Raw genomic sequence first — 15,558 nt, forward strand, 5'->3', positions numbered from 1 at the left:
GAACTTGTCAAGGTTCGGGAAACCCTTCTGTCTGAGACTCTAGGAGATGATACTATAAGGCTGAGAAATTCCAATAGAGGATCCATCGGGATCGCTCAGAGGCCTTGCTTCAAGTAGGTTCTTCTGGTTATCGACGAGGTGGATGACTTAGACCATCTGAGAAAGTTAGCAGGAGCCAAAGGTGTTGGTTTGCCTCGGGCAGCAGGACTATCATAATCACCCAAGACACGGATTTTCTCCAAGCTCACGGGGTTGAGCACTTGTACGACTTGAAGCGACTGAACAGCTTTTACTCTCGCCAGATTTTCTGCTGGAATGCAGTCAAAAAGCTCGATCGTCCACAGATGTCCAAGATCTCACATTGCGCGTACTTGAATTCACTGAAGGACTTCCCCAACACTCATCATGATAGGCTCTTCTCTATATATAGTAAAAGCCCCGAAGAGTGGGAGGTCGTGACAGCGCTATTAATGGAGAAGGTTGGGATAAAATACTGAAGATCACCATTGATGGGCTCAAGCAACTTTACAGAGCTATTTTCCTTGTTATTGCGTACTTTTTGAATGGCAAAGATAAAGAAACACGGTCATAGATGTTTTGGATGTTTCTGAATTGCTTTTCGGCGTTGGAGTCGAAGAACTTACAGTAAATCATTGATAAGTATTCAAGAAAACAAGGTGTGGGTGAGCGAGTTGCAAGGGACCCATAGAGGAAAATCCTCCAGGCAAAATCTCGAATCAAAGTCTGGTTGACATGCATATTGAAGGACTTGGACGATGCAACTGATGAGCTTGAGGATAACATCAAGTCGGCTACTTGCTCTCTGTTTGATGAGATTTCCGAAGACAGTGACAGAAGAAGATGAGGATGATAGATGAGCTTGCCAGTGGGATCAGCTCTGTCGGACGATCAGTGCTTGATGAAGGAGAGGAGGCTGTAGACGAGATCGCAGATGGTATCGAGTCATTGCTTGATGAAGCATTTTCCCGCTTTTCATGAACCTCGAAGCATGTGAAAAGATGTTCGTTGGTTTTCCAGCAGTACTAGGATAGGTCTTCTAATCACGATACCCAAGCATTTCAAAAGCTTGTGATATTTCTTAACATGAGGGAAGATTAAAGACATTTGTTGAATAAGTGATATTTAAAATAAATAAATAAATAAAAAAGAAAGGGAATGTTCTGTTCAATGTCAATGTCCTCTTCTGGGTCATCAGCCATCGCGCCAGCCACTGGGTTGGTTCCCTTCTCTCTCAGCACAATACATATACATTATCCCTTGTTCGTTTCTTTTCTCTCCATCTGTCGAAAATTCCTCATGGAATTTGCTTCGTCCGTTCAATTTTCTGATAGATGAGCAGTCTTATAGACATTTTCCTACTCTCTTGTATTGAAATATCTAGTGACAATGGAAATATCATTAGAACTTTATGTGTTTGCTTATAAGTATACTGTCTACTGATGCCATCTACTTGGGACAATGCTTGTCAAACGTAGGATGTTAATTCAGAGCCACAGAACCGAAGCTTATAGGCTCTACGAGAAGACAACCCTGGTGTGGGTTCCTTGGTTCAAGGCTCCAGAAGGGTCGGCAAAAGAGAAAACCGCTTGATGCGGTATACTTGGTTCTGTTTTCACAGTTCATAATTTCCCATAATTCTTATTTATGCAACAGTTGCCAGTTTATCGCCTACGTGTTCCCCGATGTGTCAATGTGCCCCGAGCTCAAGCTTGTTCCATCTGCTTAGATCTTACTCCCTTCCCTTCCAACAAAAATGAGAGCAAGGCTGTGCACTTCCACTTCTTAAGCATAATTGCTTGTAAGCCAAACTCGCTCACCAAATTTAAATACACAAAGTCTCTCCTCCGGTCAGATTGTGAGGAAGCACTAGAACCCCCCTGGAACAAAAATGACTAAGTCTCTCCTCACCGGTTTTGAAAATGCAGTTGCATCTCTCTTAGTCCTAAACTCCAAACAAATCAAATGCTTGAATATATACAGTTATATTCAGCCTGATTGTAGTTTTAGAAATTGTCACCTATGTATTGAAAGCTCCTTACCTTTGATGATGAATTAAGATCCTCCGTGGGTGTTGCCGTAACTACAATCTCACCAGATTCTCCAGGGCCTTCAACATCTCTGACATCCTCGGCCTGAGGTTGGGATGCAATTGAAGTACCGTATTCTTGAGATTCAGTACCTGTGGAAGGGCCAAAGGTCCTGATTTATGATTCCTTTTGGGTCATTTCTTTTAGCGAAAGACCCCTCACCTGTTGGTTTGAAATGGCAGTTTGGAGAAACAAAATTTTTGAACTGCTATAAATGGATTTTTATGATAAAAAGTTTCTTCCAACGTCAAAGTATTTTGAAACCTGTTTTCCAGGAAAATACGGCGCTGTCTTAACTAGAGCTTGGCCTGTGAACAACAACCTGTTTTGATTACAAAATTTCGAGGGTTTTTGTGCTTCGGCAGCAAGATCTTGGACCAGCCCAACCAGGAGGGGAGATCCAAGTTAGTGCAAGAGCTAACTCAGGGGACTCCTGTAGGGCTTCAACTCCTCTCCCTGGTCCTGTCTCCCAATTTCATCTTGGAACATTTGCCGATATGTTTTGACTTGGTTGTCAATGGTTATGACCTGATTTGGTAGAAGTTGATTTGGGCTGGCCTGATTTGAGATCTATATTGCATATTAGTTTGTTAAGACATTTACTATTGGACATTTTTATTTTTTTATTTGCGATAATAATTATTATTTAATTTTTATATTGCATATCAATTTTATTAAGACATTTAATAATGGATGTATTTACTTATTTATAATAATTATTACTATTACTATTGTGATTTAAAACCATATTACATATTAATTTATTAAGACAATTACTATTCTATCCCTATTTATTAGGGTGAATACAACTTTATATATATTAATTAAGACATTTACTATTAACCATTTGAAGTGTTAATTTACGTACTAAAATATCGCCCGCCTCTACTCAAGATCCCAACATTACAATTCCATTGGAACATGAAAACGGATTCCTTCCCGATACCTTCCAAAGAAAATCCCGAATTGGATTGCCGACCCAAGGCTATGGAACTTGGATGTGGGTTTTTTATGTCACGTCGAGATATGCAGAAGAAAAAACTGCAAAATTCGGAACAAGCTACCATGAGACAAAAGATCTTCAATATCACCATTTTTGTTGATATATTAATTTATTGTGATAATAATAATTATTTTGATTTTTGTATTGCATATTAATTTTATTAAGTCATTTACTATTGGATGTATTTCTTATTTATAATAATAATTATTATTGTTATTCTGATTTAAAATCTATATTACATATTAATTTGTTAAGATAATTACTATTCTACCCCTATTTATTAGAGTAGATACAACTATATATATATATATATATATATGGATAGATGATAAAAGTTAAAGCAACTCTCAGGACAATAACACATAGGACATAGAAAGTTTATGGTTAAGTGAATTTTGAGGTTCCCATCAATCACTATATGTGGCCAATGATATGTTATTATCGTGCTAGATTACCCTCGAAATAACCAAAAAATTCGGCTGTGGAAATTTCAAAGTCTTTCATAACTATATATATAGACTTATATATACCATGCATATATAGAGTTTAAAACATAGAAAAACTCTCAATTTATGAATATACACTCTTCGGTAACTTCACAAGAATAAAACAAAAAAAAAATCTTCTACCCTAAAATTATGGGAATCTCGAGAAAGAGGATAGTGCGCGTGCCTCGTCTAGTAATAAAGAGATTTTAGATTTGATTCTAGTAGTAAGACTATATGTGCCTCTTTGACTAGTTATATTACATTATATTATGATGTTTTATTTCATTGTAATAGGTCATGGGCCTTCTAATCGACAAAAAAAAAATGAGTATCTCCAATTGTTATGAAAGTTGGTCTGATGAGAAAAATAGCAAAATTTTAATCAAGGTATGATTAATAAGAAATGTACTTTAATTAATTAGATAAATTATCGCAATTGAAAACGAAGATGGAAAATAACTTCCTCATAGACATAGATTAGTCAGGACTAAACTTAATGCTACCTCTATACTCTTTCAATTATCAGTCCATCCTTTTAATATATATACACATAACAACTCTAGCCCGTCCTGATGCACTGCCTTTCATTTAGTTTTAATTAATTTCCTGCTATAGGATGACAGAGCAGCAGCTCATCAAAGACATTGTGAAAGTAGTATCCGGGAAATTGAAACGGCCGAGTTTGAGGGCTGCCCACCACCCGGTTGGACTCCATTATCTCATTGAGAGGATCAATCCATTAGTGGGGATTGGAGAGGATGATGTGAGGATGATAGGGATTTATGGTGATAAGGAGGTTGGGAAGTCAACCCTTGCCAAGGCACTATTCAACCACCACAGCCATAAGTTTGAAGGATGCAGCTTCCTTGAACATGTGAAGGCAACTGCAGGATTATATGGACTTGTTAAGGTTCAAGAAACCCTTCTACGTGAGACTCTAGGGGATGCATATGATGATAGCATGAGGTTGGGCAATTCTTCGATAGGGGACAGCGTGATCGCTCGAAGGCTTCGTTTCAAGAAGGTTCTCGTGGTCATCGACGATGTCAATGCCTTGGAGCAGTTGAGGGAGTTAGCGGGAGGTAAAGATTGGTTTGGTTCAGGAAGCAGGATTATCATAACCACCCAAGACAGGGATTTGCTCCAACGATACAGGGACGTTGAAGCTGAACACATGTACGAGATGGAGAGACTGAATCTCTCTGAATCTCGTCAGCTTCTTTGCTGGAACGCCTTCAAGAGCCCCGTTCCTCCGCAAACATTCGCCGCTCACGTAGAAGGCATGCTCGAAGTTATCGGAGAAGGCCATCCCGGGAGACTTATCCGAACAGCCTCTAACCTGCGGGGTAAGAGTCCTGAAGAGTGGGACTCCACAATAGAGAAGTTATCTCAAGCAGAGGATGGATCAGAAGGGAGAGATAAACTGATACTTAATCACACAGTTGATGTGCTCAAGCAACTTCACAAAGCCATTTTCCTTGTTATTGCCTGCTTTAATGGCAGAGATAAAGGAGAGGTCGTGGACATTTTTGGTCATGTTACCGAATCGAGTTTCAATCGTGCGATAAAAAAACTTACTAATCGATCTTTGATAAGCACTCGCAGAAACAGGATCTGGGTGAATGACTCGCTTAGGGAACCTTCCAAGGAAATGATCCGTGCGGAATCTTGCACCCAATTCCAGTGGATGCGCAGATTAGATGACTTGGTCGAGGGCTCGCCAGATGAGGTTCTTCAATCTATCAAGGAGCAGGCACGCACTATGTGTGATGGGTTCTTTGGAGATAGTGACGATGGAGATAGTGATGACGGAGATAGCGATGACGAAGAAGAAAACGAGGATAACAATGAACATTAGAATACCAGAAATTAATAGAGATGTTGGAGATAAATGTATCAGAGTTGCTTTTGTCTTTTGTTAGTCAAATGTCAGTTTTCTTTGTTTCTTAGTTGCTATTTTTAAGGAGTCAGTTAACTGGTGTTTAGGTGCTTAGTTTTTGCACGATAGGTGCAGTTATTTTTCAGCTTTATGTTTAAGCTTTAACTATTTTTTCTTCAGTGTATTGTATTGAAGTTTTTCAGCAGCAGATAGTTTTTTCCCTTCTCTCTGTCAAATCTGCATTCTCTCATTCTCTCTAAATTGAGTTCTGCTGGTCTACTACTGTGAGGATTAAATTAAGAGACTTAACAGTGGTATCAGAGCTGCAATTGATCTTAAGGGGCTATGAGTTGCTTGGTCGAGAGTCTTTGCATTCAGTAAAGGCCAAAAGGAGATGGAATCAGGCTCAAGCAGCTTCCCTAGTATGGCGCCACCTGTGTTTGATGGAGAAAATTATCAAGCATGTGCAGTGAAGATGGCTGCTTACATGGAAGGGTGCGATTTATGGGAAACGGTGGAGAATGACTATGAGGTGGCTCCACTTCCTGAGAACCCAACCATGAATCAGATCAAATACCATAAAGAGAGGACAACCAGGAAGGCCAAGGCAAAGTCCTGTCTTTTTGCAACTGTCTCCCCAACAATCTTCACAAGGATAATGAGGTATGGATCAGCTAAAGCTATTTGGGATTTTCTTAAGTCTGAGTATGAAGGGGATGAGAGGGTGAGAGGAATGAAAGTGTTGAACCTCTTGAGAGAGTTTGAGAGGCAACAAATGGATGATGCAGAAACTGTGAAGGAATATGCAAAGAGGCTAATTGAGATTGTTGATAAGATAAGGGTGCTTGGGACAGACATAAAGGATGATAGAATTGTGCAGAAAATATTGATTTCTCTGCCTGAAAAATTTGAGGCTACCATAGCTTCTCTAGAGAACACAAAAGATCTGTCAGAAATAAAATTGGCAGAATTGCTCAGTGCATTACAGGCACAAGAGCAAAGGAGGATGATAAGGAGAGGAGAGCCCAAAGAAGGGGCATTGCAGGCCAAGTTGCAGCTGAATGCTGTAGGCAAAGGGAAGAAATGGAGTCAAAGAAAAGGAGACGGTGAAGGCTTCAAGTCAGTAGCAAGATCAAAAGGCTCCAGTACTCAAGATCAAAGCAAGAAGGGAAAGCAGACCACTTGCAAGCATTGTGGGAAAACCAATCATCCCCACTACAGATGCTGGAGAAGGCCAGATGTAAAATGTAGAAAATGTCATAAAATGGGCCATATTGACAGGTTCTGCAAGGAGAAGAGCACACAGCAACAAAATGAAGCTCAAGTAGCACAGGAAGATGAGCACTTATTTGTTGCATCCTGCTATGCCTCAAGTACTGCAGGTAGTGGTTAGCTCCTGGATAGTGGTTGCACAAACCACATGACCAGTGACAGAAGCCTGTTCAAGGAGTTTGATGGCTCATTTTCTACAAAGGTGAGGATTGGAAATGGAGACGACATTGTTGTGAAAGGAAGAGGAACTGTGGTGATTGAAGGTCATGCTGGTGCCAAGGCTATCACTGGTGTGCTCTATGTGCCCGAGATAGACCAGAACTTGTTAAGTGTTGGTCAGCTAGTTGAGAAAGGGTATAAGGTCATGTTTGAAGGAAAGGAGTGTTTGATTTCTGATGTAAGTGGCCAAGAGCTGTTCAGGATACCTATGCAGGATAAATGTTTCTCTTTCAATCCTTTGGAAGGGAAGCAAGTTGCCTACAAGACATAAACTGAGGCTACAGAGATTTGGCACAAAAGGCTGGGGCACTATCACAGTAAGGGCCTGGTGTACATGCAGAAGAATGAGATGGCTAAGGATCTGCCAGTCATGGAAGAACAGGATTCCACCTGCAAAATCTGTTTACTCGGCAAGCAAGCAAGAATTCCATTCAAGGGAGCAAGTTGGAGAGCTACTGAGAAGCTAGAACTGGTGCACTCAGACGTGTGTGGTCCCATGTCAGAAGCCTCTCTAAATGGAAGCAGGTACTTTATAACTTTCATTGATGACTTCACCAGAATGTGTTGGATCTATTTTCTGAAAGCTAAGTCAGAAGTTGCTGAGGTGTTTATGAAATTTAAGTGCTGGATTGAGAATCAATGTGGTAGAAGGATCAAGGTACTCAGATCAGACAATGGCACTGAGTATACCTCAAACAAGTTTAAGTGCCTTTGTGATGAAGCAGGCATAGAACGTCAGTTTACTGCCCCATATTCTCCACAGCAAAACGGAGTAAGTGAGAGAAAAAATAGAACTATAGTGGAAATGGCAAGGTGTCTTATGCAGGAGAAAGACATGCCACTAAAGTTCTGGGCAGAGGCAGCAAATACTGATGTCTTTCTGCTCAACAGGCTCCCTACAAAAGCCTTGGAGAAGAAGACACCCTATGAGGCTTGGCACGAGATGAAGCCATCTGTGAAGAATTTAAAGGTATTTGGTTGTGTATGCTACACACATGTACCTCAGGAAAAGAGAAGGAAACTAGATCAGAAGTCTGAGCCTGGTGTGTTTGTTGGGTATAGCCTGCAGTCTAAGGCCTATAGAGTATTTCAACCTCAAACTGAGAAGGTGATAATTAGCAGAGATGTCACCTTCTTGGAAGAGGAGAAGTGGAACTGGAAAGAAGGCAGTAAGGCGGAGAAAGGTGTGACTCAAAAGTGCTGATCACCACAACTGTCAAGTAAAAAAAACAGTAGAGATAGAAGACTCTATCGATGATTATCCAGTAAGGGGCAGCAGACCATTATCTGAGATATATGAAAGATGCAATGTTGCAGTGCTCGAGCCTTCATGTTTTGAAGATGCCAAGACAGATCAGAAGTGGATGATTGCAATGAAGGAGGAGCTGAGCATGATAGAAAAGAATCAGACCTGGGAATTGGTTGTAGACGTCAAGACAGGAAGGTCATAGGAGTGAAATGGGTGTACAGGACCAAATTAAATTCTGATGGTTCTGTCAACAAGTATAAGGCCAAACTTGTGGTAAAGGGCTATGCACAGGTTTGGGGAGTAGACTACTCAGAGACTTTTGCTCCTGTGGCTAGACTTGACACCATCAGATTATTAATTGCAGTTGCATCAAAGAAGAGCTGGAAAGTATACCAGCTGGATGTTAAGTCTGCATTCCTTAATGGTGTGCTCGAAGAAGAAATTTATGTTGAGCAACCTGAAGGTTTTTGGGTCAAGAATCAGGAAGACAAAGTGTACAAGTTGAAGAAGGCACTGTATGGTTTGAAGCAAGCTCCCAGAGCCTGGTATAGTAAAATGGATGAGTATCTGAGAAATTTGGGTTTTCAAAGAAGTTTGAGTGAGTTTACTCTATATGTGAAGAAGGCTTGCAGCAGTGAAATTGTTATCTCTTTGTATGTGGATGATTTACTTGTGACAGGAAATGATGAAGATCTAATTAAAGAGCTGAAGCAAGATCTGATGAAGGTCTTTGAAATGACAGACCTTGGAGAAATGGCCTACTTTCTGGGCATGGAGATAAAGTAGACTCAGTTGGGAATTTTCATCTGTCAATGAAGGTATCTGAAGGAGATTTTAAAGAGATTTAATATGGAGGAGTGCATTAGTGTTAAGACTCCTATGTGTTACAAAGAAAAGTTGCAAAAGGAGGATGGAACAAAACCAACTGATGAAGCACACTATAGGAGTTTGGTTGGCTGTCTCATGTACCTAACAGCAACCAGACCAGATATTCTGTATGTGGTAAGTGTTCTGTCAAGATTCTTGAACTGTGCAAAAGAATCTCACATGATTGCTGCAAAGAGGGTCCTAAGGTATCTAAAGGGAACATCTTGTCATGGAGTTAAGTTCACAAAGAGTAAGGAGTTGAAGTTGTCTGGTTTTTCAGACAGTGACTAGGCAGGAAGTGCAGATGACATGAAAAGCACTTTTGGTTACTGTTTCAGTCTCGGTTCAGCATGTTTTTCCTGGTGTTCAAAGAAGCAGGAAATAGTTGCTCAATCCACTGTTGAAGCTGAGTTCATAGCAGCAACAGCAGCAGCCAATCAAGCACTTTGGTTAAGGAAGTTGATGCAGGATTTGCATTTGAGTTCAAAGGAAGGAACTGAAGCATATGTGGACAATCAAGCTACTTTAGCTATCTCTCATAATCTTGTTTTTCATGGAAGGACAAAGCACTTTAAGGTAAAGTATTACTTTCTCAGAGAAGTGCAACAAAATGGTGAAGTGAAGCTTGTATACTGCAGAACTGATGAGCAGCTTGCAGACATCTTTACCAAGTCATTTCATGTTGAGAGATTTGAGTTTCTAAAGGAGAAGATTGGTGTGTGCAGCAGCAACTGATCCAAGGAGGAGTGTTGGAGATAAATGTATCAGAGTTGCTTTTGTCTTTTGTTAGTCAAATGTCAGTTTTCTTTGTTTCTTAGTTGCTATTTTTAAGGAGTCAGTTAACTGGTGTTTAGGTGCTTAGTTTTTGCACGATAGGTGCAGTTATTTTTCAGCTTTATGTTTAAGCTTTAACTGTTTTTTCTTCGGTGTATTGTATTGAAGTTTTTCAGCAGCAGATAGTTTTTTCCCTTCTCTCTGTCAAATCTGCATTCTCTCATTCTCTCTAAATTGAGTTCTGCTGGTCTACTGTGAGGATTAAATTAAGAGACTTAACAAGAGACCCATATCGGAGAGGCCGGCTATGGAGAATAGGCGGCCGACAATGAACAACAGGGGGCCAACAGTGTGACACAGGACTGCAATAAAAGGATAGGAGGTCGGTCCATATGAGATTACAGATGGCATGCGTCATTGCTTCGGTGATACTCTGAAAACGAGAGTCATTTTTATGATATGTGTGTGGTAATATTATGAAAATCTTAGTAGGAGTTTGTTCGAACTATCACATTTTATTGTTGTTAGGACCGGGAATCAGGGGACCTCTCTCCGTTTCCCTCTCTATCTAAACCGAGGTTTGTCAATCTAAAATGATGTTAAATGCTTAGCATTGGAGTGTTAATGAAGCTAGTGTTTGATGTTGTCAATGATAAGCAATTGGAATTTTCTTCTTTTTCTTCTTTTTTTTAGCAGACTGCGTATGATATAGTGTTTGATGTTGTCAAATAAGAAGTAATTTTGGGTTTTGTTAATCAAATAAGTTGAACAAAACTAACAGCGTGTTTATTTCAACTTAATTAAATAAGTGCTTAAAAGTTGGTTACAAGTTAGTTATAAGAGAAAATGAATATAATAAAAGAGGAACCACCAGCACAGTGGTCTTGTGGTTAAGTATCAAGCGCTCCACTTGAACATCACGAGTTCGAGCCTCACTGATAATGTTTGATCCAGTGGGTCTTAGACTTAATTCACTAGTGTCTTGGTAGGGCTGCGGTGACCAAGTTGGGCTAAAGTCTCAACAAGCTATGGCGAAATGAACATTTCGTGGCGGTTAGGTTCTCTTAGTTGAGGTAGTCACAGCGGGCTAATAACCCGACCTCACCTTTAATTCATAAAAATATATATATGTATATAATAAAAGAGCAAAATATAATAAATAATGATCTAAACTACTTAATCATTAAGTAAAAAATCACTTAATGAAATAAGTAGAAAATTTTGACTTAATGAAATAAGTTATTTTTCACTTATTGTTACTTTTTATCTCTTACAAAACTTTTCTTGTCATTATTCATTTCTCCATTCTTCCTTGACATTTCTTCTCTTAACTAACTAAATGCTTAATTTTTAAGCACTTAATTTATCAAACACCATCTAAGTACTGAAATTTTAATTTCAACACTTAATTCGAATGATCAAGTACAGGTTAAGCGTATGCATGTATAACTTGTATATGAAATGAAACAAATGAGATCAATGATCATTTCTAAAGATAAGAGATGTTTTCAGGTGATTATAATATCAGACGTGAAAAAAAGATATGAATATCGCACCATCTCTTTTAAGCTCATATATTAACATATGAATCAACATCTAGATTATCGAGATTAGTCCTTCGCAAGGTAGTCAAAATCTAGAAACTCCATTTTGACTTCTGTCTATTAGGGAAAAGACTTTCGTTTGGGACGCAAAAAATGGGTAAAGACTTCGAGTCTCGGCCTCCCTTTTACGCGTTAATCACGCATGGCCATGGGGGCAGGCACTTCCCCGAAGTTCCCTTCTCCTTGCAACCGCCTAATTTCCTAGCTACAAAAGGCATGGTTATATTGAAGAGAATGCAAGCAATTGTACTAAACACTCGGATTAAAAGTTTCAAACCAACTTGATATATTTGATACTATTACATAAAACATGGCTCGGCTTCCTTCTTCTTCTTCGAGCATATCCCCTAGGTGGTGCTACGACGTGTTCCTTAGCTTCAGAGGGGAGGACACGCGGGAAGGCTTCACGAGCCACCTCTACCAGGCATTGAGCAAAGTAGGAATCAACACTTTCATGGACATGCAGCTCCAGAAAGGCGAGGAAGTCGCCTCAGAACTTCCGATGAAGATAGAGCAGTCCAGATTCTCAATCGTGGTCTTCTCGGAGAGTTACGCATCTTCAAGGTGGTGCTTGGACGAGCTGGTGAAGATCATGGAGTGCAAGGACAAGATGGGGCAGCATGTCATGCCAGTCTTTTATAAGATACAGCCTTCTGAGATTAGGAACCAGAGTGGAAGAACAGAGGAGCATCTGCGACTGCTGAAGTTAAGTGGAAAGTATGACTGTAAGCTCAGGAAATGGAAGACTGCCCTCATGGCTACTGCTAATTTGAGTGGCTGGCCCTTCAAAAAGGAGTACGTCCACCCCAAATTTTTCTGAGCCGCACAGTGTTTCATTACTAAAAATATTGAGATCACCGAGGGGTGATTTACCAAGGGATTACTGAGGGATCCGAATCCCTCAGCAAATCAGTCCTCAGTAAGTTTACCGAGGGAAATCACTCGATAATACCTCGATATTTCCCAAAAAAAAAAAATTCCGACAGATTTACTAAGGGGGATTTATCCCTCGGTAACTCCATAATTTTTGTTAAAAAAACAAATTCCACCCGTCTACTCCTCTCTCTCCCCTATCCCCTCCCACCTCTCTCTCATCCCCCTCGGTAACTCCATACTTCTGTTAAAAAAAAATCCACCCACCTACCCTTCTTCCTCTCCTATAGATCTCCCACCCCCCATCCGCCCACCCCTCATGCCATTTCCTTAATGGTTGAGCTATCGGAATTGTTTTTGTCATTTCTGTACGCATAATTATATTTGTATTACTTATCTCTATATTTTTATTTTAAAAAAAATCAAAAACTCATAATATTAACAAATATGCATTGATAATATATGCATCTAATAATAAATTCAACATTATTTATCTATATAATGCACGTGATATTTAATTGAAAATAACCGTATCGTTTATTTGACCGATCTAAATAGATCTTAATGTAACATAATCGAGAATTTTATAGACTCTCCCTTACGAGTTCGAACATGCTCTCCACTACTATTTATTTTGAGGTTTTATTTCTAATACTATTTATTTCATGTACAATATTAAAATAGTAAGTAACTATAAAATGTATCTATTTATGATTCGCGCTCCGAGCGCAAATATAATCTTAGTTATAATGTTTACACACTCCCAACATAAACATTATATTTATATACTTATATCTATATATATTTTTTCAAAAACTCAAAATTTTAAATATTCAAATTAATTAATTTCATATTTACTATAAATATTTAACACTTTCAATCTTAAATTAAATTAATTTTATGTTTAACTTACAATAATATTCTCTTCAAGAAATACCATTTATATGTGATATATATCTCTACAATTATTATTGTAAAACAAATATCAATTTTCTCATTTGATTTTTTTAGCTTTTTATTAAAAAATTGATACTTTTTAATTTACCGAGGGATTTTTTCCTTGGTAAATTATTTTTTAAAAATTTTACCAAGAGAAAATCCCTAGATAATTTATTTTTAAAAAAACTTAATTTTTTTATTTTACCGAGAGAATTACCGAGGGATTTTCTCTCGGTAATTATCTAAGGAAAAATCCCTCTAAAGTCCCTCTGTAAAGTTTCCAAGGGATTATTGTGGGAATTTTACTGAGGGACGCAATCCCTCGGTAATTCCGGTAACTTTAGTAGTGTTCGTTCGAAAGGGAGGGGAAATGAAGGAAACGTGAGGATTAAGGATACCAGATTATATATGAAAAATCGTATGTAAAAGAAAATGAATGAGCACACATTGAAATTTGGAAGCGAAGCGTGTTGTTCTGCTAGTCTTAAAACCAGTGATACATTTTCTAAACATCATTTAAATTTGTTTTAAACAGGACTGAACCTGAAGCGCAGCTCATCCAGAAGATTGTTGAAGAAGTGTCGACGAGATTGAATCGGACAAGAGCATTGAGCATTGCCCGCTATCCAGTTGGACTCGAATATCACATTGAGAAGATCAATCCGTTTCTGGGGATTGGAGTTGATGATGAGGTGAGGATGATTGGAATATATGGCGAGGAGGGCATTGGGAAGTCAACTATTGCCAGGGCAATTTTCAACTTGCATTGCCATAGGTTTGAAGGAGGCAGCTTTCTTGCACAAGTGAAGGCATGTTCAGGAGCAGAAGGGCATGGACTGGTTAAGGTTCAGGAAACCCTTCTGTGCGAGACTCTAGGGCTTGATAGCATAAGCTTGGGAAATTCCTACAGAGGGGTCAGCGTCATCAAGCAAAGGCTTTGGTCCAAGAAGGTTCTTCTGGTTATCGACGATGTCGATGACTTGGACCAGCTGAGGCAGTTAGCAGGAGGCAATGAATGGTTTGGTCCGGGAAGCAGGATCATCATTACCACCCGAAACAAGGATTTGCTGCAAGCCCATGGGGTTGCCATTGAACATTCATGCGAGGTGGATAGACTGAACAACTTTTACTCTTCCTTGCTTTTTTGCTGGAACACATTCAGGAAGCTCGACCCTCCAGAGATGTTCGTGGAGCTCTCACAATGCATAGTTGAAATTGTCCAAGGCGTTCCCAAGAGACTTATCACGAAAGGTTCTTCTCTATATGGTAAAGGCGCCAAAGAGTGGGGTGACGTGATCATGGAGTTATGGGAAGCGTCTAATGGAGAAGGATGGGATAAAATACTCAAGATCGCCATTGATGGGCTCGAGCAACTTCAGAGAGCTATTTTACTTGTTATTGCCTACGTCTTGAATGGCAAGGATAAAGAAGAGATCATGGATATTCTGGATATTTCTGAATCGCTTTTCAATACTGGAATCGAAGACCTTACCAGTAAATCTTTGATATGTATTCAACGAAATAAAATCTGGGTGAGCGAGTCACTTAGGGAACTGGCAAGGGAAATCCTCCATGCGATGTCTCAGATCAAATTCCGGTTGATGTGCATATTAAGGTACTTGGATGATGCAACTGATGAGCTTGAAGATGACATCAACTCGGCCGCTCGCTCTCTCTTTAAGGAGATTTTCAAAGACAGTGAGGGCGAAGAAGTAGAGGGGGAGGAGGATGTCATATCTGAACTTACAAACGAAACGGGATTAGAGGAGGGAATAGATGACTTTGCAGAGGATATCGAGTCATTCATCGATGAGGCATTTTCCTTCTTTTCCTAAGATAAGAAGCTTGTCAAAACATGTTTGTTAGCTTCCAGCAATATACTAGGATACGTCTTGTATTCTCGATATCCCGAAGCATTTCGAAAGCTGGTAATATTTCAAAAAAACGAGGATTGGGATGAATGATGATTACAATACGTGTACTGTGATATTACCAAAATCGCAAGGTAAACAGAAAATTCTTCTTATACATTTCTACTTCGAATCGAACTCGGCATTACACCGAGACTTCAGAAGCCCTGCATGTCATGTTAGGCTGTGAGCAACGCGCGTGGTGGAGGCACATTCAGTTAACCCCTGGGCTTGCCATTACCTTTTTTTTTTTTTTTTGCGCTAGTGTTCCGGCTTCACCCGACTAATTTCCGGAATTCCGTGAACCCCGGCGACGCACGGAGAGGGTATCACGTCAAAAGCGCTCCGGTGGCCCTAAGGGAATTCAAACTCG

General features: G+C 39.6%; 3 protein-coding genes across 3 annotated transcripts; all 3 read left to right on the forward strand.

Annotated features, from left to right (window-relative positions):
- The first annotated feature begins 4,215 nt into the window (after positions 1-4,215).
- On the forward strand, positions 4,216-5,457 carry LOC116193950 (disease resistance-like protein DSC2). Its single transcript, XM_031522688.1, has one exon. It carries the CDS (start codon positions 4,216-4,218, stop codon positions 5,455-5,457), a length of 1,242 nt encoding a protein of 413 aa, XP_031378548.1.
- A 445-nt stretch (positions 5,458-5,902) lies between these two features.
- LOC116193951 lies at positions 5,903-6,871 on the forward strand. The gene has a single exon (XM_031522689.1). The coding sequence runs from the start codon at positions 5,903-5,905 to the stop codon at positions 6,869-6,871; it is 969 nt and encodes a 322-aa protein (XP_031378549.1).
- A 4,836-nt stretch (positions 6,872-11,707) lies between these two features.
- LOC116194941 (TMV resistance protein N-like) lies at positions 11,708-15,301 on the forward strand. Its single transcript, XM_031523871.1, has 2 exons — positions 11,708-12,258; positions 13,811-15,301. Exons 1-2 carry the CDS (start codon positions 11,774-11,776, stop codon positions 15,108-15,110), a joined length of 1,785 nt encoding a protein of 594 aa, XP_031379731.1. The 5' UTR covers positions 11,708-11,773; the 3' UTR covers positions 15,111-15,301.
- The last annotated feature ends 257 nt before the right edge of the window (positions 15,302-15,558 follow it).

The sequence above is a fragment of the Punica granatum genome, chromosome 2, assembly GCF_007655135.1.
Source record: "Punica granatum isolate Tunisia-2019 chromosome 2, ASM765513v2, whole genome shotgun sequence".
NCBI classification, from domain to species: Eukaryota; Viridiplantae; Streptophyta; class Magnoliopsida; order Myrtales; family Lythraceae; genus Punica; species Punica granatum.